The sequence below is a fragment of the Ursus maritimus genome, unplaced genomic scaffold (assembly GCF_017311325.1).
Source record: "Ursus maritimus isolate PB19 unplaced genomic scaffold, ASM1731132v1 scaffold_1, whole genome shotgun sequence".
NCBI classification, from domain to species: Eukaryota; Metazoa; Chordata; class Mammalia; order Carnivora; family Ursidae; genus Ursus; species Ursus maritimus.
The window spans coordinates 88,916,859-88,942,674 of record NW_024423343.1 but is presented as its reverse complement, the minus strand read 5'-3'; the positions used below and the strand labels follow the sequence as shown (position 1 = coordinate 88,942,674).

At 38.2% G+C, this 25,816-nt stretch overlaps 1 protein-coding gene across 1 annotated transcript in view; it reads left to right on the top strand.

Moving 5' to 3' along the window:
- The window catches only part of THSD7B (thrombospondin type 1 domain containing 7B), a 699,268-nt gene that overhangs the window by 589,850 nt on the left and 83,602 nt on the right, over positions 1–25,816 (top strand). The window contains exons 15-16 of the mRNA XM_040645418.1: positions 15,187–15,320; positions 23,854–24,004. Of these exons, the coding sequence (XP_040501352.1) occupies positions 15,187–15,320; positions 23,854–24,004 (285 nt within the window). The remainder of the gene's footprint in view (positions 1–15,186; positions 15,321–23,853; positions 24,005–25,816) is intronic.

Genomic DNA, 25,816 nt, shown 5'->3' with positions numbered 1-25,816 from the left:
TTTTAGCAGATAGCATTCAGCATATCAATAACTGTCTTTCTTTCAATCTCTTCTTGTTTTTTAAAGGAATTTATCTTTTTTCAAGTTTACATCAATATTGCATATAAATCTCAAGTCCCTTTATAGTTTTAATAAATCCATATGCTATTTCTGTCCACCCCAATTTTGTTTGAAATGTTATTGGTCATATAATACATAAAAACATCAGTGAAGTTTTCAGAGGCTACCCATATAGTAGACTAGAGTGATATTTAGGATGCATTAGGGTCAGGAGCTAAGTACACCGAAAGTGAGTTTGTCAGTCACAGGAGAACCCAGATTTTTTTCCTGGGCAAAGTTTTACAAGGACTGTCGATGAAAAATAAAATGGCTAGGTAATTTGGATCCTGTACACTGGGGAGGGTACAGAATGTACAACTCCAGACCTACTCAAACTTCTATTAATTGGGGTTAGATAGCAGAATTTCAAATCCAAAAAAATTTTACGATGTGATACCTGCTGTTGTGTTTAAGCATCATCTAAATGGTCAGATTGATTTTTCTGGTCCTATGTTATATACAGTCATGGCATGATAGTCTTAGGATCATCTACCATTTCATGCTCTGGGCATATACAAACGATTTAGGAAGAGGATGCGTTTGCTGAAATTAAAGATTCATTTCACATTCTCATATTTAACTCCAACATTGTTAAAATGATCTGTCAAGATGTGTTCTTAGAGGACTACAGAAACCTTTTTCTCTGAGCAAAAATTATGACTTTTTGCTAACAGGGCTATATGCCATGCTACATGGTACAGGCAACTTGGGGTACTGTTTTAAAGCTCACTGACCCCAGGTGTTTCATTTTGTTGACATAAAGTCATTTCCTTTTTGTAGGTTGAAGATGGTGTACATCCTTCTCTAAGTTTATGACCTATTTCTTTCTGAATAACCAATCCTTTACTTTGATTAGTGTATTTCATTTTTATTTAACTTTATACTGAAAAAAGACACTCATCTGAAAATGTCTCCCAAAACTTGTTCATAAAATGACAATAGAAAAGCTAAAAGATTAGAAATGTAATATAGATTATAACATAGAGAATATGTTGTAGAATGGACTGAGATGTAGAGAAAGGGTAAGCAAATACAACTGTGCAGGCATTAAGATCTCCGTCCCAACTCCTCAGCTCTGCCATAGCAGTAGCACAAAAGCAGTCATAGATAAGACAGACATGAATGAGCATGTCTGTGACTCAGTAAAATTTAAAGAAATAGGCAATGTCAGTGAAAATAGAAAAGTTCTCCCAAAATCCTTTCCTGCATAAAAGCAACAAGAAAACTGGCAAAAATTGTCCAAATAACGTTTCTCAGGACTCTGTAAATTAATCAAAAGCTGTAGCAATCTGGGAAACATTTATTCAAGAAAAATGGCTGAATCTCAGAACAGAAAGACTTACTACATTTTAAATTGTCTTACATCAGTGCTCACAACTCCAGCTCCACAGTGTTCTTAAAAGAAGCTGCCCACAATCGTAGCATAAAAAATAATAATAGTAAGTAGTCTGGCAGCCATTGAAGAGGGCTGAACAAGGTTGGAGCTCAAGTCCTATTCTTGAAGAATTGTCATTCTTTAACTGTCTGGTGGCTTCCTGGAAGAACCCACTCACAAGGCTGTCTTTGTCCGACCTGACTCCGAACTGGCCCAGTGTGAAAAGCTTGGGGACATTACTCCAAAATCATCAGCGGTAATTGTTGAACTTGTAGCTACCTGAGACTGTAGCTAACAGTTGGGGCAAACAATAGAATAACAACAAGCTTAAAAGGAAAATCTAGGGAACAAGATGTCCGTAGGAGTTTGGAAAAAACTCTGACATATTGCTGGGAGTTAAAAGACCGTGGACCTGTAGATAGTCGTGCACATACTTAGGAAAGCCCTAACAAGACTCACCTGGGGCTCACCTTCAGGCTCTATGCGAACAGAAAATTGCCTGGCTGAATGGTTAAATGTGTGCCCCAACATACGCAGAGACCCTCCGCAAAGACTGGAGACTTTTTAGTGCCAGGCATTAAAGGGAATCTGTGTCATATCATTAGAGATATCGTTAGGCATAATAAACACAGACTTCCTAGAATTAGTTCAAAAAAGTCGATAAATAAACAACAATAACAAGACAGCAACAAATACTGGAGAGAGAGGGAGGAAGCTGGTCTCCACAGTTGCCACGTTATTTTAAATGTCTAATATTTCAACAAAAGAATTAGAGCTATGCAAATAAAAAAGTATATTTCATACACAGAAAAATTAATTAAAAATGGGCCAAAGACCAAAAGGTAAAGGCTAAAACTATTACACTCTTAAAAGAAAACATCAGTGTAAATCTTTGTGACCTTGGATTAGACAATGGATACCTGAAGCTCAAGCTATGACAGGGAAGAAGTGGTAGATTGGATTTCATCAAAGCTAACAGCTTTTGTAATTCAACGTACATCATCAAAGTGCAAAGACAACCCACAGAATGAGACAATGTAGTTGCAAATCAACTATCTGATGAGGATTTAGTATCAAGAAACATAAAGAAATCTTACAACTCAACAATAAGAAGAGTAATTAATGGGTACAGATCCTTAGTAGACATTTTTCCAAATAAGATATACAAATGGCCAATAAACACATGAGAAGATGCTCAGATGCTAAACATCATTAATCATTAGGGAAATACAAATCAAAACCACAATGAGATATCAATTCACAGCCACTAAGATGTCTATAATTAAAATCAAAAAGACAGACAATAATAAGTGTTGAATATAGAGTAATCATAATCCATGTACATTCCTAGTGGAAATGTAAATGTTGCAGCCACTTTGGAAAACTATTTGGAAGTTAACAACAGATAAGCATAAACAGTTTCCACATGACCCAGGCATTCTACTCCGAGATGGATAGCCAGGACAGTTGAAAACATATATCCAATGCAAACACTTGTACACAAATGTTCATAGCATGATTATTCATAACCAACAGAAGAAAGCAACCCAAATGTCCATCAACTATCCATAAATGGATAAACAAATTTGGTTTGTCAATACAGTTGAATGTTATTCATCCATAAACAATAATGAAGTACTTATTCGTGCTGCAACATGGATGAACTTTGAAAATATTATGCTAAGTGAAAGTAATCGGATGCAACAGGCCACGTATTATATGATTTAATGTATAAGAAGTGTCTAGAATAGACCATAGAAAAAGAGGCAAAAAGTAGATTAATGGTTAGTTGCCAGGAGTAGGGGAAAGGAGAGAATGGATAGTGACTGCTAATGTGAGTATAAGGTATCTTTTCAAGGTGATGAAAATATTGAATCAGAAGTAGTAGTGATGATTTCACAAATTTACAAATGCATTTTAAACAACTGAACTGTATACTTTAAAAGAGAGAATTTTAGGATATGTAAATTATATCTCATTTTGTAGAAAAGAAAAAGTGGCAAGCCGTATTTGGCTCATGGGCCATAGTTTACCAACATGCAAAAGAAAAGGATTTGTGTCATCTTTACTTATCCAATGTCAAAGGAAGTTGTGGGTCGGTCTTACGTAGTAGAACATCAGTAATATCTGATAAATTAATGCATGAGTGAATGAGTACCAGACACCTAGTTCCAGCTATTAAACTATCTGTAACTGCTGTTATCAGATAACACGTATCTCTAATGAAGAATAGTTCCCATTATATTCATTCTGTCTTCATCCTATTCCTCATCAATGCCTTATACTCTAGCTTGTAATTGATCACTAAATTGTTAGTTTTTAATTAAGTCTTGCAGTGTAGGGCACTTTATATGTCTCCGCTATAAAAAGATTTAACCTTTTTAGGAGGAATCATTTCATGCTCAAAAGAAATGTTAAAAATTGATGTGACTATGGAATTGTGAATACCCCGTGTATCTTTATCAGAAATAATAGTGCTATTTTTGGAATGACTGAAGTTGTTTTGCTGGCTTAGCTGTCACTGATTGTACATCTTTTTCTCAGCAGTGTATTAGTGCTGTGGAGGATGAGAAAGCATAAAACTTTAAGGCATTTGTCTCTTTCATTCTGTCATCTCTCCCAGGTTTACAGCTTGCAATGTTAGAAACCATTCAAAGTTTATTCGGTTTAGCTACGGGGAAACACAGGTGTGTTTTTGATGAAGATAGTGGTGTAGTTGGACTAGGTGATCGTGTACCTTACTTTCAGCTTCAGAATGCCTTCACTTCCATGTTTCAATGCTCACCTTCCTCCAAGCAGATAGTACTTATTACAGTGAACTCCCAAACTTTCTAAAGCTCATGTATCATTATTGTTCTTCTCTTGCAAGTAAGTATTAAAGTCAGGAGATGAAAAGAAAAAGCTAGACCGGAGGGTCCCTTAAGTGAGCTGCCAGGAAATCAATGGCAGAACTTGATACAAAGTCCCTTTCTCATAGCTTCCTTCTCTGATCACTACACCACAGATCATTTTTCACACAGTATAAAGGATCCCTCCATGAGTGAAATGAAGCCACCCCCAAAGAGGACCCCATTATTAACTTAATAGGATCCCACCAAAGAATTCAATAATGGAGAACCGGAATCCAATCCAGTAAAGTACTTGATGCTGCTCATCTGAAGTGCTCTACAAAGGCCATTTTATCAATCCAAAGCTGGGTGATTCCTGAAGGAAGACTATTTTAACAAGACCCCACTCCGGAAGTGAGATGCCAGCTCAGATCTAGAACCATAAATCCTATACTTCCTATAGTTTAGTTCAACAGGAATTTATTTTGAGTCTGTCAAGGGCCCTGCACATGCTGGATGCTATGTGCAATGCAAGAGATATGCAAGGTATCACCTCCACCTTCTGAAAGCTCCAGTAGTCACTATGAGCCTGGCTCGCTCCTGCCAGCGGAGTCTGACTTGAGCCGAGCATGGTGAGTGCTGACCATCTCGTATATTCCCTGCCTTCAAAGGAAGACAAAGTCAATCCTTTTTAGAAGCTTGCCTGTTTCTTTATTCAAGACATCCATAATTGGAATGGGGAAATGGGGTAATACTGTCCCATTACTAGCATCTGTGTTCAGAGATCAGAAATTTAGAAATGAGAGAATTTTGAAATCATATAAATCTAAAAACATAGAAGGCTCTGAATTCATTTGGGTATCTACTTCCAAATCTTGGGACCAGAGTACAATTATAAGCAGTTAGATTTGAATTATTAATGTGGAATATTAAAATTCCTGTAAAATTAATTCTAAAGAGGGCAAAACTTTTAGCTTCCTGGTTTGGTCTAGGTGTATGCTCTTCAGGAAGCATGCTTAGAGAAATATTTCTGCACTCATTCATATTTATGCCGATATACATCTATTTAGCACAAAGTATGAACCAGGGACACAAAATAACTTTATACCCTATTATTTATTTTGGTGGGGCAGAGAGGGTTATTTGCACAAAATATGATTTCGGGAATCCTTAAGTACAGACCCCAGAAAGGCTGCTGTTGGTTGCACACGCACAGATGTATTTCTGTTTTAACTGTTTATCCGGGCCAACTTTGTAGAAACATGCCCACTTTATTGTAAATGGGTTAACTGATCATTCTGTAGCACATTTTAAGACCTTCACTCTCAGGTTTTTTCAAATAACGTGTGTTTTGCAAGTACCCAGGAATAGGTCCATTATTTGTGTTGCATATAGTAATACTTGCTCTTGTTCCACATGATTTCTGCCTTACCATCAGCTGTCTTCCCTTTGGTCAAAATAAACTTTACTAACATGGAGGCCAGGTAAGGTCTTCCTTAAACGATCATTTTCCTGCAGCAATCATCTGTTTTTCTTTCGTGAAGAACCAAAAAGGTCTGCCTCCGTCCTTCTCTCTTCCTCACTGTCTGCCTCAGAGGAAGAATGTTTGCAACAAGATACTCTTTATTCCATAAGGCAGCAGCTTCCAATTAGTCCCTAATAAGAGTCTCCGCCTGATGAAACTGGGGTGGAAATCGGAGCCAGGATCCCAATTTATCACCATGTAAGTGAATGGCAGGGATTCCATTATCCATCAATCTTGCCTCTCAGTTCTGCAAAGGTCAGGCCGTGCTATCCTGGGTATAAAACATCACGTGTGGCTCTAGGTTTCACTTTAACTTTGTGCCCGACATATTGGGTTCGTTATGGGAGGACTCACACTAAGAGTTCATATTTTAAAAAGCCATTTTGTGCTGTGCCTGGCCTTGTATTTTAACAGGGAAAACTGTTAGAGCACAATGCAGTCTGAGAACTGCTGCTTTATACATTTATGTACAGAAGAAAAAGATCACTCTGTGTGTGTGTGTGTACACAACACATAATCTCTTTGTGCAGAAAGTCTCTTTAGGGACATTTTATAATTATTTTCTTCTCTGGCTCCAACCTATAAGGAATTAATAATTGTATTTTTGTTGGATAAAAAGATACATTGATCACCTCTCTTCCTGCCTGTTATGATAGGATCATTTAGAAATTAGCCAAATTAGGAATGGAGTCTGCAGTCAGCAATTCTTATGTTGTTCCTTCTTTTTAAATTGGTTTTACTAAACAGAAAAATGACCATCATTTTCTTTATTTTTTTTTATTTAAATTTTTGATGGCTCCTTTTGTTCTCTTTGACTTTCGGATTGACTTTGGAACAATGCTATATGAGAACTCTGATACATTTCAGAGTAGGTAAGGTTTATTGGTGGTAATGATTAAAAGACTATAGCCTGATGGGCCTAGAGCTCTCATTGCACGTGCAACACCAATTATGAGGCTTTCCTCTTGCTCGTGGTGCTGGAGGTCAGTTTTGTGCTTGCCTACTGTGAGTATTGGTTAAGTTCCGAGCAAACCTTCCAAAGACCAGGTTGCTTTTCAGGTCATACACAGCATCAGATTTATCCTGACTAAGCCAACTTAAGACAAAATAAGATGGTAAATATGTCATGAAAAGTTTTCTGGGCAAATTCCGAGAGTTTCTGCTGTTCTGCTCATTAGCAATACTCCCTGGAATTTAGGGCTTTTGGGAAACTGATGCCTTGTCTTTTTCTTCACAATTCTCTTGGTGAAAAAGAGGAAGCTTTCATGTGTCCCTGCATTCTAGAATACACTAATCTTAAATGATTTCAAAAAGTAGCACTGATGTTTGGGTTGTCTCTTTCATTTTCACTTCCAAATCCTGGTGTCTCTTCTTCCTTGTCCTGTTGAAAGCTTTGTGGAAATAGCAGTTACGAAGATCATTATTCCCAAACTGTAGCTTCCTACTGGGACTGCTGCCACTTCTGCCTGGCTCAGAGCTCTCCTGCACTTTCATCTCCCTCCTGTTTGAGGTGACTAATGTTCCCCAAATTTTATTTGGAATATGTTTCTTGATAATAAATCTCAGAAATTTTAGTGGCTCCCATTGTCTATAAATAAAATTCTATCCAATCACATTTTCCCATTTACTTACCCCAGCTAGTTGCAGTCTCCAGGCTTTATCTCCTATGTACTGGGGCCCCTGTGTACATTTCATGAGAATTATATTTACATTTTGGTTTGTTTGCCTGATTAGCAAATCTCTCATCCGAAGTAGTTCCTGTTAGATTATCCTAACTGGGGCTATTCTTTATGCATTTGTATTTGAGCGTCTGGCCACACAAACATAGGATTTTTCTTGCCTAAGGGGTGTGCAACTTAGATGAAACTGTTTCTTTATACAATAACATTTTTTTATCATCCAAATTATATTGATTTCCTAGGCATGTTTTCATAGGCTTCTTGCATTTAGTGAGTAGAGAAACAGTTGCATGTATCCTAGGGTATAGGGATAGCATGATGGTCTCAACTACTGAGAGTAAGTGGGAGGCTACCTGTACAAGATTCTGTCCCAGCAAAGGCCAATAAGGAAACTAAAGACTTTCCCCCAAGCTTTCCCTTCTGTTTGACACTTAGATAATGCATTGCAAGCCTCAGACCAACTCTTCCAGAGTTTTCTGGAAGTACGCATGATATCGGCGTGGGGAGGTTGTTTTTTCCCTCCACTTCAGTGTGACTGATAACTGCAATCTGTTCTATGAAAATCCAGTGGACCACCGTGACAGTAGTCCCTGGCAAGCTAAGAGCAATCTACAAAATCCCATCTGATTTCTTATCATAACACAACATGGCAGTGGGTGGCATCTCCCAGGGTGTTGGAGTGAGTTTCCCCCTCTTATTCTATCTTTTATGCTTGTTTACATAGTGCTGAGGTACAGAGTGTGGGCTTTATATTTCAACTTGCCCTAGCTTGTCTACGTCAATATGTTCCCTCAACTCTGTACCACATATCAGGTGCAGAGGGAGTCCGATCAGTGCCCGTGTGTGTGTGTGTGTGTGTGCACGCGCGTGTGCGCTTTACTGTAGAATATCATGCACTGTATGGGATCTCCACAATCATCATTTTTTTTGACTGTCCATTACCATGCAGTTCACTTTAAGACACTGGTTTCATGGTCACTTCAATCATGCACAATAAGAAATGTAAATCTGGGGGCGCCTGGGTGGCGCAGCGGTTAAGCATCTGCCTTCAGCTCAGAGCGTGATCCCGGCGTTATGGGATCAAGCCCCACATCAGGCTCCTCCGCTATGAGCCTGCTTCTTCCTCTCCCACTCCCCCTGCTTGTGTTCCCTCTCTCACTGGCTGTCTCTATCTCTGTCGAATAAATAAATAAAATCTTAAAAAAAAAAAAAGAAATGTAAATCTGCTACCAAGGAAATATAGTATGATGGATTAAAACAAAAAAAAAGTAAGGAATTGTTATTTGTTTGCCATTACAAATTATCTAAACTCCCTTAGCACAGATAAGTGAGCTTTAACCATGGTACTTTACATGAGGACTTGGTGGGTCCCCAACATTGAATACCCTCTGTGAAGTTCAGGCCATGTGTAATATCCTCGAAGGAGGCAGGAAACATGGGGAAGGGGAGGAAGTACATGCATGACTTGGGGCCCTACTTATTCAGTCTTTGTACCCATACCAATCTCCACCCCTCTCCCCACTGTGGGGAGGAAAATAAGACTGCGTGAATGACCGAGCTGGCTTAGCTGTGAGTGGATATTCATCTTGATTCTGATGACGCTGTGCTTAAAAGATCATCAGTGGTATTCAGACTGGAGGTAAGGGGTTAAGTGCTTTAGACCATTAAAAAATGAAAGGGTAAAAAAAAAAAATCTGGAGTGCAGACATTCTCAGTAAGAAATATTCTTCAATATTCACTTTAGCAAAAGGCTATTCTGTACAAGATATCTTCTATCAAAATAGAAACAGTAATGTGATTTTAAGGCATAGCCTCATTGTTAGGTTTTTTTTTTTGTATGTAAAGGCAGTAGTTCCCTGAGTTTTTGTTGTAAGGATCTTGCACTCTTAGCCAGCCTGGATAGAGAAACTTGCTAATGAGCAATTTCAAATTTAGCAGTGCTTTCAAGTTAAATTAAAACTTCGTTAATCACAGCATTGGCTGCATTCATTTGACGAGTGGTGGTGCAGTATGTCTGAGGTCATATTATTCATTGAGACTACAGACAAGGTTTGGTGTGGGAATGCATTGACAGGCCCCTCGGTACAGTGCTGCAGTTATCAGCGTCTGTACGTCTAGCTCAGAACCTTCTGTTAGAGGATGAGGAATGTAGCCACCTCCACTACTTTCCTAATAAACTTCCCGTGGGCTTTAAAGTTCAACAGTTTGCCTCCAGATTTTGCAAATAAGACTCATTCACCATTATGAGGTTTGTTTTGAGATCTTTTAGTGTGAAAACTGAAAAGAAAACATATGATGCATATTTAAAAGCACTGGTGAATCTCACAAACCAGGCATAGTGATAAGCTCAGGGCATGCTCAGGAAATCTTTTCAACTGCTGTGTAGCTAGAGAAGCTAGCGTGAGAAAATGTCTTGGAAGAGGAAGACAGCCAGGGCCTTAGACTTGAACATTGAGGCTGGAACTGACAGTTGCCCACCTCGCAAGTATGGATCGCTTTATTCGTGATTTCCAGGAAAAAACCTGACTCCAATGCCGCCTCGAGCAACCCATTGCACAAACGATAGGCATGATGGTTTTCCCACAGATACCAATTTAAAGCAGTTGTGGAATTTTTTAACCCCTCATTCACGCAAAGAATTGCAACCATCTAAAAGTCTCTGGCCTGCTCTTGCTTTAAAAATGGAAGTTGGTTTTCTGAGATACTTCTTGGTTTTTTGAAATTATGAAAAGAGACTCCATACCTGGAAGCCTTAGGAGGAATTGCTTCTGCATTGATGATATAGATAGATAGATAGATAGATAGATAGATAGATAGATAGATAGATAATAGATAGATAGATAGATAGATAGATAGATAGATAGTAAAAGTCATCATCTACTATATAGACATCTTTGAAAATGCTGTTCTTGGTTTTCCCTTTCTAGGAATTTATAAATATTAGCATTATCTTCCTCATTGAAAAGATACTCTCGGAGCATGGCAATGTGCCCAAACAAGCCAACCAGGCAAAACCCACACGCTGTTTGCATCAGCAGACTAGAATTCTAAATTCATCTCAGTTTGAGCACCAGCCTCGTCATTCATCCTCCATGAATGACTGAGCATCTTCAAGTTTTATTTATTTTTACCTAGAAATAGGGATTCTGCTAACCTTGTGTAACTCAAATGGTCCTGATGATTGAGACCTGAGACATAAAATATCTTATATAAGCTGTAAAGTTCTACACAGCATTATATGGTATTATCGATAACCAGCGGCCAGTGATGGGCACATTGTAAAGCATGTGGGTGCAGTTGCATGAGGACTGAACTGTAGCACCACATGTATTATGTTGAGTACAGACAGGTATGAACGCATGATTAACAGAAATGGAAGCAAAAGTTTATTTGGGTAAATGTGATACTTTCCAGTCATTCATAATGGCGGAGTGCATAACTTTGTTGCTGACTGAGATAAGGGGGCAAAATTTGGTTAAGTTGAGAGAGGGTATAGTATAGAGGACCCTTCTGAAGGGAAAGTGTGAACCCTGGAGGAGGAAAGAGAGGAAACAGACAAGTAGAGAAGGGCTGGTGGGAAAGTTCTTTGAATTAAGAGATGAGGGTCCTAGACTCGAGGCAAATTTGTACATCTTATGTGAAAATCTCACAACATTTGGGGGAGAATGGAACCCATAGAGCTTTATTGATCTCACCACTCCCAGAAGACCACTTCCTCTCACGTTACAATGGTACAGACCCTGGCTTGGATTTGCAGGAATTTCTGGTCCTAGATGGGGTCTTGAACTAATTGGCAAGTTCTACTAAGTAACTGCAGTGCCTAGCATGGAAGTCTCCAGCCTGAAGATTTCTATATGTTTGTTGATTGGCAACTTCACTGGAGCAAAGGGTTTTTACTACAGAAAATTGGAAGTCATGAGTTTTCCTTTATTTTTATTCTTATGTGGTTACTGTTTGTTTGCTTTATTTGAGCCCTTGACCCCTAGGATTCTGATATGCAGTAATGACATCTGCTGACTCCAGAGAGACCCTGCTTTCGAGTTTATGCCAGGGAAGTCTGTTTATAGTTGGAGACGAGTATCAGAAAATAGTACTTAATTAAAATGATCAATTACAATAAGCAGAGACTTATTTAATAAATATTAAAAGACCGACTCAATGAATGAGTTTATGATATGACTCTGTAACTAGCAAAATTATAAAAACACAGTTCCCCACTGAAGATGTAATAAATAGAACTCATTACTAAGAGAATGAAATGTTGCCTCTCTCAGAGGATTTAGATTTTTCAGTGGCATTTTTAGCATCTACGGCCCTATTAAACCCTGTTATTTTCTTCCTAATTTGTGCCATTTAGGAATGATTTTCATTTAACTTTGCCATGGCTCATTTCTCTCCTTCAGAACATTTCCATACGATTCCTTGATAAAGTCCATGCTTTAACACATTTCTATTATAAAACTGAAATAAGCACCAACTAAATAGCAATATGAAATAGCCAGAACATAAAGGACTGACAGGAGAAGAAATTGGCCAGCTGGGTAGTTAATTTTTATTCTTGAATGCCTGCTGCACTTTTTGCCTCTTGTGGTTGTTTTCAATCCTCTCTATAAGATTCCATGCCTAATGGACAAGGACTCTAAGGAGACAGTTCTCACAATTCTTAAGGAACAGCCTTTCTTTCCCATAATGAAATCATCAAGCAGCACCTTTTGATAACATAGTGATTGCTCTTCTTCAGCCCAGCCCCATAACGGAAAGAAAAGGTTTTTGGTTTTGCTTCCTCTTACTGTCCTTTGGGCTTTGTAAAATAGCCCTTACACATTCTGTTTGGGGCCTGTGTTTGCTAGAGAATTGTGTGAAGGTCATTTAGCAACTTTGACCCCTTTAGATTCAGCCAGTTCTTTTTAAACCCGCTCCGTCCCCCATGTCTTGTGAAATACAGACATCATGGAAATCATGGAAACTTAGTTTCCACCTGCCTAAGACTCAAGAGTTTTTAAGAAGTCACCTACACAAATGCTGCTTGTCCAGGTCTGACTTTGGTTAGGGCTAGAAGCATCCTTAGGTGTGAAAAGTACAAATTGTGTTTCTTGAGCTTATTTTCTCAGTTTTATTTAAAGTAAAAAGTAGACTTATTATATAAAGTAAAAAGTAGACTTTAAGACCAAGGTGAGAAAAAGAGCTAAAGTAGCGTGAGAAATAGGAAAGGGTTAAGAGTTAAATGTGTCTGCTCCCCCAGCAACACACAATGAGGCTCTAACCACCAGCACTGTCTCAGCCCCTGTACACATGCATCCTGATGTTGTAATTTGGCTACAAGTCGGCTTAAAACTGAGACTGTCACTGAGTACCAAGAACATGTCAACTAGGAGTCATGGGAAAAGCTGTGTGGAAGTGGTGGGGTTTACTTGGGCTTTGAAGGAAGGGTAGGGATTTATCAGCTAGAAGTAACAGTATGAGCGGTATTGAAATAGCATATACATATGGGGCAAAAAATCAAGTAAATTCATGTGAATCTTTTTTTAAGAGGTACTATTTTTTTACCCATTAGTTAAAAGGGTGGGTCAACATCTTCCTACATAGATATGCTCCCTACCTTCCAACAGCTTTTCATTGAGGTTAGCTACTCGGCTTAGGTGTAAATTGCAAAGCATCAAGAGTAAAAATAGTAAATCAAATATACAATCAGACATTCAAATGTGTATATCAAAGCAACATGCAACTACACAGGTTTTCATTTTTCTGTCTTTGGGCTTTATGTAGGAGTAGGGTAGAAATGTAAGCTCTGCTTAGTATTGATAGCTCTAGAAAAATAGGTCCCTCTCAGGATATTCCATCCGTTTGCTCTCAAATTCACACATGAGGAATGGGAAAATACTTTTTAAATTAATATTTCCATCTACTCCCTGTTTGTACAAAGTGCTTTGGCAGACTTTCATGTATCTCATATGAACGCCAAAGAGCTTTATTTAAATTATCTGATACGTGTTGAAAAGTTTATAGAATGAGCCCACAAATTCAGTTCAGTCTTCATTTTTGTGATAGAGTGGAGTTGGCTAAACCCTCACCTGTCATCAGCTCACTTTCCAGATGTCTCTTCCATTGGGGTCATGTCTTTCCATTTTTATAGATTTTTCTCTTACCTCTGCCATGCTAGGAGTCGGGCAGTCTTTTCTCCCTTACAAGTTATTACCTCCTTATTCTAATGTAGGTTCTGCTTCCAGAACCTTTCATTCCATTCTTGGCAGCATTCACAGCATGAAATGTGCTTTTTTTTATTACTTAATTCCTTACTCTCCTACGCCCATTTCCACTTCCATTTTCCCATCTCCTTTCATTCTGCCCTCACGTATTTTTCACTTTGTGGTTTTCCTTTTCCTTGTGTGCTCTACGTGAGAGAGCCAAATAGAACCCCACGGTTAAAAATAGTTTCTGACATTATTTGTGATTCCTAAGATGTAGTCTCACAAATAACCTTTTCTCATTTGACTTCCATCTAACATGCTGACAGTGCTCCAATCTTGTTTTCTGATTATCCCATTACATACTGCATTCCCTCGCATTTAGTGGGAACCTGCAAGTAATGGTTCTGTTTGGATAGCACTGCCTAGTCGTCATTTACAATTTTGTGGAATTAGGCAGTGGGAGAAAAGAACTCGAGCTTAAGTTCTTATTTAAAAGGAAAAGCATTAATTAACTGTTCTGGTAATAGGTTGAATCAGTCTTCATCAGCATGCTATACTAGAGCCATCTTTGTGATCTAGAGTAACCTATCATGCAATGAAACTTTTTCTTACTGAGGGAGAGCACTGTGCTCTATATTGAGTAATGCATTTTAAGTTCAGTTTTAAAAAGGGAGGCAAACTCAATTGACTACCCAATGGGATACAATTTCAGGAAAAAAATCATCACAAACAAGTGCATGGGAAGTAACCTAAGAATTCATTTACTGTAATCATTGTTTTCACCATAAATTTGTAAATATTCACAGTCAGTAATCATGCCCAGACTCTAACAGTCTAGCGGTGTTTGTCTTCTCTCTCTCTCTCTCTCTCTCCCCCTCTGTGTGTGTGTGTGTGTGTGTGTGTGTGTTATAGCTATGCTCTGAAAACATCCTACAAATAGCTGAATTCATAGGAAGCCACAATACCCAGGAGGCTAAATGATTACCTGTTAGCATTGATCATTTGGGAGCATAAAAAGAAATTTCCGGTGCAAATAATACCACTTTTCTTATGCATTCTAAGGACCTCTTATATTCAAGAGTAAATCTTCCTTACATATATTTGTTTCAATTGATATCTTAAAGTACATCTGAGAATACAGTATGCCATATAATTGAGAGCTGGACCATCTAATAGATGCTGTGTGAGGTCTTTGAGGAAATGAAATGGTAATGGAATTCCTATTCTTGGTCGTAGGAAATGACTGTCCTTTGTTCTCCTCTGTGAAGGCATACCATCATGTCTTAGTTGATTTCCCCTGTATGTTTCTTTAGGCAAGTCAGTAATTTCAGAGAAGCCAAATACATCTTGCTTTTTGGGAGTGTAATTTGGCTGTTTTAGCCAGAGTATAGTTCTTGGGTTATGTTCAGNAGGCATTACTAAAAGATAGGCTCTTTTTATATAACTTGAATAGTTCCACATAATTTTTTTTTTCTTTTCCTCTTCTTGACAGGTGCATGAGGCAGTCCCATGCTACAGTGAATGCAATCAGTATTCCTGGGTTGTAGAACACTGGTCTCCATGCAAAATCCACAGTGAGCTGAGGTCTCTGCGCTGTGGAGGAGGAACGCAATCTAGGAAAATCAGGTGTGTGGAAATGGAGGCATTTGGGAAATGGGGCAATAGAACTTATATATTTTTATAAAAAACCAGAGTGTTGTTTATCCAAGTGCATTCTGATCTCCATACCTTATACTCTGGGTTTTGCTCATCATTAAGTTTCTGTAGAAGTGCTTGTGCCTTAACTGCCATGTGTACATTGGGATTTCCTCTGCAGTGCAGTCACAATCCTTACGGTTCCCTGCAAATGACTTCAGTGGGAAAGCTAACTGCATGGAGCAGGCTGGCATTCTTTCGCTGATTCATAGCCATAACTATTAACAAATCAGGAGATTTTGGCTGTGATATTATGTCTCTTTTTTGCCCTATGGGTAGTGTAGTTGATGGGCATTATCTTAATTTTGAATGTCAGTGGATTGAAAAGGTCAATTTAAACCCTCACTATTGGTCTTGGAACCTACAGTCTGAGAATACTTATGAACCATAGTGATGAATTTTAATATAAAAAGAGCATACCTCTGAAAGAAATTAGTGAATTCTGGGTTATTTACAGAGGGATCTTGTTTAAAGTTTTTGTTTTGTAAATACAGCAGTAATAAGCAAAGGAAACACTTGGTCCGAGTTTGTCAAAATGGCATATTTAAAAATGATTTGAAAGAAAATTTCTTTACCAACTGAGGATAACGGTAATAAATATTAGACCGAATAAGGGAAGACTAAAATATTAATGATAAACAATGGTTAGTATGTTAAACCAAGAAGAAAATATAGTTTAGTCAACTATTCAATTGCATGAGCACAGAGTATCATTTTGTGAGATTTAGGAAGCTCGGTTTCAAATGGACAGAGAGTTCGCAAATCCTGTAACTCCCTATGGAGTTAACTGTTAGACTGAAGTCAGTTGCTAAGGCAGAGCCTACTTATATATGTTGATTGTTCTTCAATATTGGCGAACTTAATGTATTCAGTAATTCAGTATATACCCACCATTTCTGAGACTTAGTCCCAGTGCTGCAAAATCACTGCTAGCCATGTTGGAAGAAGTAGTTACTGGTGAAACTATCACCAACCCAAGCAAATGGCTAATAGACAAATTGTCTTTCTTTCACTTTGTTCGTTCCCATTTCCTCTGGGGATTAGTGCGCTCATGCTGTCCCAGACTTTTTTCTCTTCAAAATCTATGTCTCCTGTCTTGTTCTCATGGTTTTAAGAAATGACTGATCAGCCTAGCTTATCAAGTAACAAGGAGATGAGCTGTGGTACCTCCCGCTGTCATCCCACCCAGGCCTCTTAGCAGTACTAAAGCAAAATCTCAGGAGAGAAAGGAAAGCTTTAAGAGAATAAATTGCTACCGACAGAATTATGGCAGGCTGACTGAGGAAAAACATACTTAAAAAAGAAGGCCTTTAAGCCATACTTCTCAGCTCAAACTTACAGAGCTTGATATAATACAAATAGCTACTGAATGCCACTCTGTTATGAGGTGAATTGCATTCCCCAAAAATCTATGTACTGTAGTCCTAACCTTTAGTACCTCAAAATAAGGCTATATTTGGAGATAGGCTTTTTAAAGAGGTAATTAATGTTAATGAGGTCATTGGGATGGGCCCTAATCCAATCTAATTCATGTCCTTATAAAAAGAGGAGATTAGGACACTGTGGCACAGAGAGAGAAGAGCATATAAAGACACAGGGAGTGTAATCATCAAGACAGTATAGTACTGGCAAAAAAACAGACACATAGGTCAATGGAACACAATAGAGAACCCAGAAATGGACCCTCAACTTTATGGTCAACTAATCTTCAACAAAGCAGGAAAGAATATCCAATGGAAAAAGGACAGTCTCTTCAATAAATGGTGCTGGAAAAACTGGCCAGCCGCACGTAGAAGAATGAAACTGGACCATTCTCTTACTCCATACACAGAGATAAACTCAAAATGGATGAAAGATCTAAATGTGAGACAGGAATCCATCAAAATCCTAGAGGAGAACACAGGCAGCAACCTCTTCAACCTCGGTCACGGCAACTTCTTGCTAGACATGTCTCTAAGGGCAAGGGAAACAAAAGCAAAAATGAACTATCGGGATTTCAACAAGATAAAAAGCTTCTGCACAGCAAAGGAAACAGTCAACAAAACTAAAAGGCAACCTACGGAATGGGAGAAGATATTTGCAAATGGCATATGAGATAAACGGCTGGCATCCAAGATCTATAAAGAACTTATCAAACTCAACACCCAAGAAACAAGTAATCCAGTCAAGAAATGGGCAGAAGACATGAACAGACGTTTCTCCAAAAAAGACATACAAATGGCCAACAGACACATGAAAAAATGTTCCGCATTATTCAGCATTAGGGAACTACAACTCAAAACCACAATGAGATTCCACCCCACTCCAGTCAGAATGGCTAAAATTAACAAGTCAGGAAACAACAAATGTTGTCAAGGATGCAGAGAAAGGGTAATCCTCTTACACTCTTGGAAGGAATGCAAGCTAGCTCAGCCACTCTGGGAAACAGTATGGAGGTCCCTCAAGAAGTTAAAAATAGAGCTACCTTATAACCCAGCAGTTACTAGGTATTTACCCCAAAGATACAAATTTATTGATCCGAAGGGGCACCTGCACCCCAATGTTCATAGTAGCCATGTCCACAATAGCCAAACTGTGGAAAGAGCCGAGATGTCCATCGATAGATGAATGGATAAAGATGTGTGTGTGTGTGTGTGTGTGTGTGTACACACACACACACACACACACACACACGATGGACTATTAGCCATCAGAAAGGATGAATACTTACCATATACATCAACATGGATGGAACTGAAGTGTATTATGCTGAGCAAAATAAGCCAATCAGAGAAAGACAATTATCATATGGTTTCACTCATATGGATTATAAAAAATAGCACAGAGGATCATAGGGGAAGGGAGGGAAAACTAGGAAGTCATCAGGGAGAAAAACTATGAGAGACTCTTAACTATAGGAAACAAGTTGAGGGTTGCTGGAGAGAAGGTGGATGGGGGCATAGGGTAATTCGGTGATGGGTATGTGATGTGATGAGCACTGGGTGTTATATGCAACTGATGAATTATTGAACATTACATCTGAAACTAATGATGTACTATATGTTGGCTAATTGAATTTAAATAAAAAAAAATATAAAAAGAAGACAGTTCATCAGCCATCTACAAGCCAAGGAGAGAGGTCTCAGCAGAAACCAACCTTTCCAGCACCTTGATCTCAGACTTGGAGCCTCAAGTAGAACTGTGAAAAATAATTTTCTATTGTTTAAGGCACCTAGTCTGTGATATTTTGTTGTATGCTTAATGTGTATGATCACATTTAAATATGTGAAGCAGATTATCTAGGTATCTTGCATTCCAAACCATTATTGACCTTCATAACACTGTTATAATGAATAAAATAGCTTATCCTTCTCTTTCTTGAAACTTCCAAACTGGAAGACATCTTCATGGTTCATCTTGGATTGCAATAATTTATTAATTCAAAAAATATCCCATGTGTCAAGCAGTTTAAGCACTAGGGATAAAAAAAATGAACAAAAAAAGTTTCTATCCTCAAATAACTTATAGCAGCAGAGAAAAAGACAAACGCATAAATATAATGGAATGCCTTTGCTATGAAATGCCAAGAAAAAAATAAAATTCAGTTGGACTGATGGGGGATACTGTTTTGGAGAGGTTGGCCAGCAAAATATCCAAGCAGAGATCTGAATAAAATGAGAGACCTGAATGAATATAAAGATCTGTAGAAAGAAATCCCAGGGAGAAAGAGTATCCAAAGCAGAAACCTTCTTGGCTTGTTATAACAAGATGAATAAGAAGGTGTCCTGTATAGCTGATGCCAGTACTCAAATCATACAGTCTTCTAAAACGAGGTAAAAGGATTTTTTTCTAACTGCCACTTGAAGCCATGAAATGTTTGAGACAGAGGAAATGACATAGTCTTATTTACATTTGAAAGGACCTTGTCGGATGTAGAGAAGGTATTTTGGGGTATATAAATAGAAGCAGAGATGAAGGTTTCAAAGACATTCAAGTATTCCAGGTGGGAGACCCTGATGGTTGGACTGGGCTTGGTAATAATGAAGGTAGTGAGAAGGTCACATCTGGACTGTATTTGGAAGGTACAGACCACAGGATTTATTTATAAAGTGATTGTAGAATGTGGAAGAAAGAAAAGCATCAAAGATGACTGCTAGGTTTAGTGCCTAACAATCATAGGAATGATGGTGCCATTTGTTGAGATGAGGAATATTAGAAGCAAGTTTGAGAGAAAATCAAAAGCTAGCTTTTGAACACATTAAATTTGCCTTCCAACTGTGACAATACGGACTGGAGTTCAGAGAGAGACTGTTGTATAAATTTGGGCATCAACAGCTTATACATTTGATATATATTGATAAGAAAAGACATAAGAAATTGAGTCCTGGGGAACTCCAATATTCATAGGTGATAGCAAAGAGAAGGCTCTACAAATGAGACTGAGCAAGAGAATGAGGAAAACCAAGAAAATGGGAAGGCAAGAGGACTTTTCAAGAAAAAGCCAGCCATCAGTTGTTTCAAATGTTCTCAGAAATTTACTAAGATGACCATTGACCGTTGAGTTTGGCAATGGGGAGTCTGTTAATGATCCAGAGAAGAGGTTTCTCTGGAATGGTAATAAAAATGTGATTAAACGAAATTCAAGAGATAGTCGTGAAGGAAGTGGGGGGAAGGCTGTGGGAATAGCAAAATATGCTTCAAAGCAGTTTTGCACTGAGTTTTGAGTAGAAATGAGGTGACAATTGAAGGAACATATGGAATGGAAATTGATGATGCAGGATAGGTAACTGCAGGGGTATTTTCATTTGGGAACATTTTCAATTTCAGTCTTTTTTTTTTTTTAATTTTTTTTTATTATGTTATGTTAGTCACCATACAGTACATCCCTGGTTTCTGATGTAAAGTTCGATGATTGATTAGTTGCGTATAACACCCAGTGCACCATGCAATACGTGCCCTCCTTACTACCCATCACCAGTCTATCCCATTCCCTCACCCCCCTCCCCTCTGAGGCCCTCAGTTTGTTTCTCATAGTCCATAGTCTCTCATGCTTCATTCCCCCTTCTGATTACCCCCCCCCTTTCTTTATCCCTTTCTTCCCCTACCAATCTTCCTAATTTCAGTCTTTTTAAGTCTTTACTCTTCGGCTTGTTGGAATCCCCAGAAAAGTCTTTTCATAAATTATGCATGAAGTAGATCATCCTAGCAGCCAGTGTTTTGGGAACCTAATGGAAGAAGGTTGTTGATGTAGTAGACAGAATTGTGCCCCCCCCCAAGATGTTCACATTCTCATCCTTGAAATCTGTGAATCTGTTACCTTATATAGCAAAAGGGACTTTGCAAATGGGATTAGGTTGGGATTTTGAGCCGGAAGATATTTCTGAATTGTCTGGGCAGGGACAGTTTATTCACAAGGATTCTTAAACATGAAACAGGAAATGGGAGAGAAAGAGGAAAATGTGATCACAGATGCAAGTCTGTTGGTTTCGAAGATGGAGAATGGGGCCATGCCCAGGGAATGCGGGTGGCCCCTGGAATCTGGAAAAAGGTAAGGAAGTGGTATCTCCTCTAGAGCCTCCAGAAAGCAATCCAGCTCTACCAAAGCACTAATGTTAGCTTTGTGGGATCCATGTTGGATTTCTATACTACAGAATCTATTACTACAAAATAATAAAATAATGATATTCATTCTTTAAACCACTAGGTTTGTGAAAATTCTTCCAGTGTGTTAACTTGTACTTAAACCCTTGTTTTCGATATGATATTCTCATCCTTAAGTGAGCCATGTGTTCTCTAGTCCAAAGAATGACTCTTTTTGTGACCCTCTCCAGATAATAAACCTTCAGTTACCTCTGGGGTGGGGGCATCACCTAGCTGTGGATTATGGGAGATCCGAGGGCCCAGGTACTTCTTAAACATACTTTCAGTAAATCTTCCAGTTTTTCAGCATCACCTTCATCCACATTTCCAGAAGTACTCAGTGCCACAAGTTCCTGAATTTTTGATGTGTTCTGTGGTGTAAATGGAGTTACTTTCTTTGTTTCTCCTCGAAGTCTTAGTATTTCAGCTGTCTTGGTATGCTAAGTGAGTTACCTCTGGTTCATCTATTTTCCATTTGTTGTCTTTGTCCTCTCTCATGTTTTTTGTCCTTGTAAGGTAATGCCATTCCCCCCACCTTGGGTTTTGGATTTTTCTGTGTTTGTGGGGTTTTTTGTGTTTTTTGTAACAAATTCCTTACGATTGTTTTGTGGCATATTAGGAGTGACTAATATGACTAATATAACAAATGCATACATTCAACTGGACACCACTGACCAGAAGTCTTCTCTCTTCTTCTCAGTGAAGTAATAAAAGGACATCACCAGAGAGTGTGCAGGCAAGAAGGAAAGCAGTTTCCAGCTTTTACGTTTGTCCGGAACAAGACACATAAGCTATTTCGTGGTCCCTCTTTCCACTATTTACTATTACCACAAAAGAAATTGAAGCCCATAGATGACTCTATACCGTGCCGCCCTATATTAGAAGACATTACTTACCTCTTCTGTTCTGTGTTAACCTTGTTTATACAAGGTACAGTTTTTCATTACTTGGCACCTCATAAAGCTTACTTTGTTTTATACAAGGTAATAGACGACTTTGCAATTTTCCTGAATTAAAAAAAATTGTATGTATAAAAGAAACTCCTAATGTATAGGATAATTCATTCTAGCCTAGCATGATTTGGGGGGCACCAATAGCTCTCCATCATATCTGTCTTAAAACGCTTCCTCCTTGACTGTGGCATTGTGTCTCAAGTGATCAGATCAGCAAATGGCACCACTTATCTCATTGTCATTGTCACCTTCACTTTGATTATTATCACTGGAAGAAAAGTGTCATAACAATAGGGATCTTATCTCTTTTTTCTTTTTCTTTTCTTTCTTTCTTTTTTTTTTTTTTTTTTTGGTCTGTACTCCAGCAGCCAGGCAAGGGCCTGATACACAGTCAGCTCCCAAAAATATTTACTAAATGAATTATTATTAACAAATACTAAGCTTGTATTCCATGCCTCACAAAAGAAGCTTGCATGTAGCTAGTCTTTCTTAATCATTTTTGAAAAAATAATTCAAACATAAAATTCTTAACAGATTTAATATAAATATGGAGAAATGCCCACTTACAGGGTATAGTTGAATGATCTTCACAACAGGGATGCAACTGTGTAACCAGCTCAGAGGCCAAGAAACAAAATATTACCAGGACTACCTTAAGCCCCTAGCAGTAAGTACCCATTCCCCCATAGGTAACCACTATTCTGACTTCTGATGGCATAGATGAATATTGCCTATTGCTTTCTATGAATGAAATCATACAGTATATTCTTTTGAGTCTAGCTTCTTTTGTGCAGCATTCAATTTTTGTGCTCCACCCATGCTCTGTCATGTGACAGTAGCTCATGCATTCCCACCATTTACCACAATATATTTATCTATTGACCTTGATGAATATTTGGACTCTTTCTAGCTTGGATGATTATGATCAGTGCTAATACGAATACTTTCTATCAGGTTTTTTTTTTCTTTTCTCATGCACATTCATACACATTTCTTTTGTGTATGTAAATAGGCATAGAATTGTTGGGTCACGTGATATGTATGTATTGCCCTTTCGTAGATACTGCCAACTAGTTTTCCAAAGAGTCTATGCTCCAAACAGCAGAGTGAGAAGAGTTACAGTTGTTGCATGTTCTTGCCAACCCTTGATGTTTTCTGTATTTTTTATTGAAGCCATTCTAGTGGACGTATAGTGGTGTAACACTTTGGTTTTGGTTTGATTTTGAATCAGTAGCGTCTGGCCTTTGCCAGCACTTATCTCAAATTATCTCAAAGCCCGATACAGATTAGGGCAAGCATCTGGATACCGTGTGTTCAGGTGCCTTATGGAAAAGCTTACATATTGCCCTTTGGTTTATGATACCAAAATTCCTTACTGAAATGCAGAAAATACCTGAAAGAAAAACACGTTCGGTTAAGCTTCACAGTCCTTGGTCATGACCTCGGATGTGCTGGACAGAGATTATTTGGATGATGTGAGATAGAAGTGTAGGAAAAGTCTAAGAGTCACAGAAACTAGGAAGGCTCTCACTATTACAAAGTGATGAACTCGTTCAGAGAAGAGCCTTTAAGAATTGTTACAGTAAAAAGAAAATTCACTCTGTGCTGGACCTGAGTAAAAATAGCGTAGGTCTCGTGAGATGGAGAGTTCTTCAAGGATGGCAGTGGACCTCAGTCTTCCCATTGTTCTCTCTCGCTCTGCTAACTGGAGGGTTAGCACTCAATAAAGGTCAGCTGGCTGAAGATGGAACTTTTTTCCCCTTTGATTTCTCTGCCGGTTTTATTTTATGTGTAATTATCTTTGAGGGGTAAGTAACTATGGTATAACTATTTTAAATTTATTCTCCACTGTTTTAAGTCTCCACTGTTTCATCCTTGGTCTTGCCTTGCAGATGTGTGAATGCTGCTGATAGTGTAGGGGGAGCCGTGGATAACAGCCTGTGCAGCCAGGATGAAATTCCCCCGGAAACCCAGTCCTGCTCTCTTCTGTGTCCCAGTGAATGTGTCATGTCCGAGTGGGGACCTTGGAGCAAATGCCCACAGGTAATTTCTCTTCCCTTGTCATCACCCTAATCCTCCAGCGCTGCCTTCACTGTTGGCCACGATATATTCAGAGTACTTGCTCTCCAAAACATTCTTCTAGTAACACAAGAATATAATTTTACCTAAGAAGGAAGAAAAAAAAATTTAAGCAAGCGAGACTGAGCAATTTAAAATGCCAGTGCTTCTTTTAAGGCCTTTATCATGGGAACACGAACAAGGAAAATGAGCCTATAATGATCACACTAGGATTCGAATGCACACCCATTGTTGAAGGGGTCTTCTTTAGTACCAAAATGATTCTCATTATAATCTCGTGGTTCTGTTCCATTTTTATCCTGGCAGAATCAATTATATCTTAGTAGCTCAACTCTACTGTGTAATTTAGCTTCTGTTCGTGATGATATGTTTTTGCCTTTTGCTGTTTTCCCAAAGATGAGGTGTTCTTTTGTCATGTTCTTCTTCCAAAGCTGACAAAAAAGAAAAAAAAAAAAAACCCTTTTTAAAAATCTAAACCATTTGCCTTTATTTTTTTTCCTTTTTTAAAAAAATGGAAACATAACGTGACTATGGAAAAATAAATATTCCTCAAATAGAATGGTTCCACTTAATATTCTCAGAAGCTAAAGTCTGATATTTTAGACTTGTATTTCAGCTTAAACAGCTAAAAGAGAAAATGAGGATAAGGAATATGTTATATGGCTCCAAACATTAGGAAGGGAGACTTAGGTTTACTCTGAATTCAGTGGTAATACAATTTGTGGTAAGATAGTGTAATATCTTTGTATGGAAATGGAAAATATTTTTGAAATCAGTTAATATCCTCTATTTGCAGTTTTGAATTCTTGATTTATCATCAATTTTTTCAATCTTATCTTTGACATTTCCATAATTCTATTCCTGAAAGAGATTTCCCTTTGTTATTATTTTTTCTTTGTTGAGTTGTTTTTGGGGCTAGGACAACACAATATTAAGATGAAGAGGTATTAATTAAGGGTAATTTGTAGGAAAGGAATGTTGGTTCTTCTTATTTTGTGTGTAATTTATAATAAAAGTTAACACTTATTGAGCACTTACTACATGCAAAGGACATGTAAAATTATTCTCTTTAGTCCCCATAACAATCCTACTAAGTACACACTATTATCAGTCCCATTGTACAGATGGTGATACTGATTTTCAGGAAGGCTAAGTAGCTTGCACTGAATAAGTGATGCAGGTAGGCTGAACTGTCTGATGAAGCCAAAGCCTTAGCTCTTGCGTCCTTGGATGAATTAAAGTGGATTAAAGGAACCATCCTTTTCTTTAAGATGTAGCATTTATTTTAAGAATAAAGCAAGTTAGTGGTCTGATTCTTTCATGACTACGTATGTGTAGTCATAGGTGCATATATTCACACTTCAGCAAATGTGGCAGCATCCATTCTTGATTAATCGACTTGCAGAATTAGCAATCTGACTAAGTACGTGTAGAGGTCACGATCTTACTCTCTTTGCTTTTTTTCTAATTTGCTCATAGTAAACTCCATTAAGCTATAACCACTTTTCAATGAAAATGTTGCCCTTTTAAGTCAAGGATTCTGGCTACTGAGCTAAAATGTCTGTTATAGGAGCATTTTATACAATGTTGTGATGGCCTGGCATTTTGTGTTTATTTCTTTGGGTTTCTAAGAAGCAATTTCCTTTCAGGTTTACTTTTCCAAACATAATTACACTATTTTTGGAGCATTTAGAAACTGGAGACCGAGAAAACGTTTCAGATGACATAGGCAGTTACTTCCTTGTCAGCGTGAAGGGAGAGCGTTGGCCTGTCGAG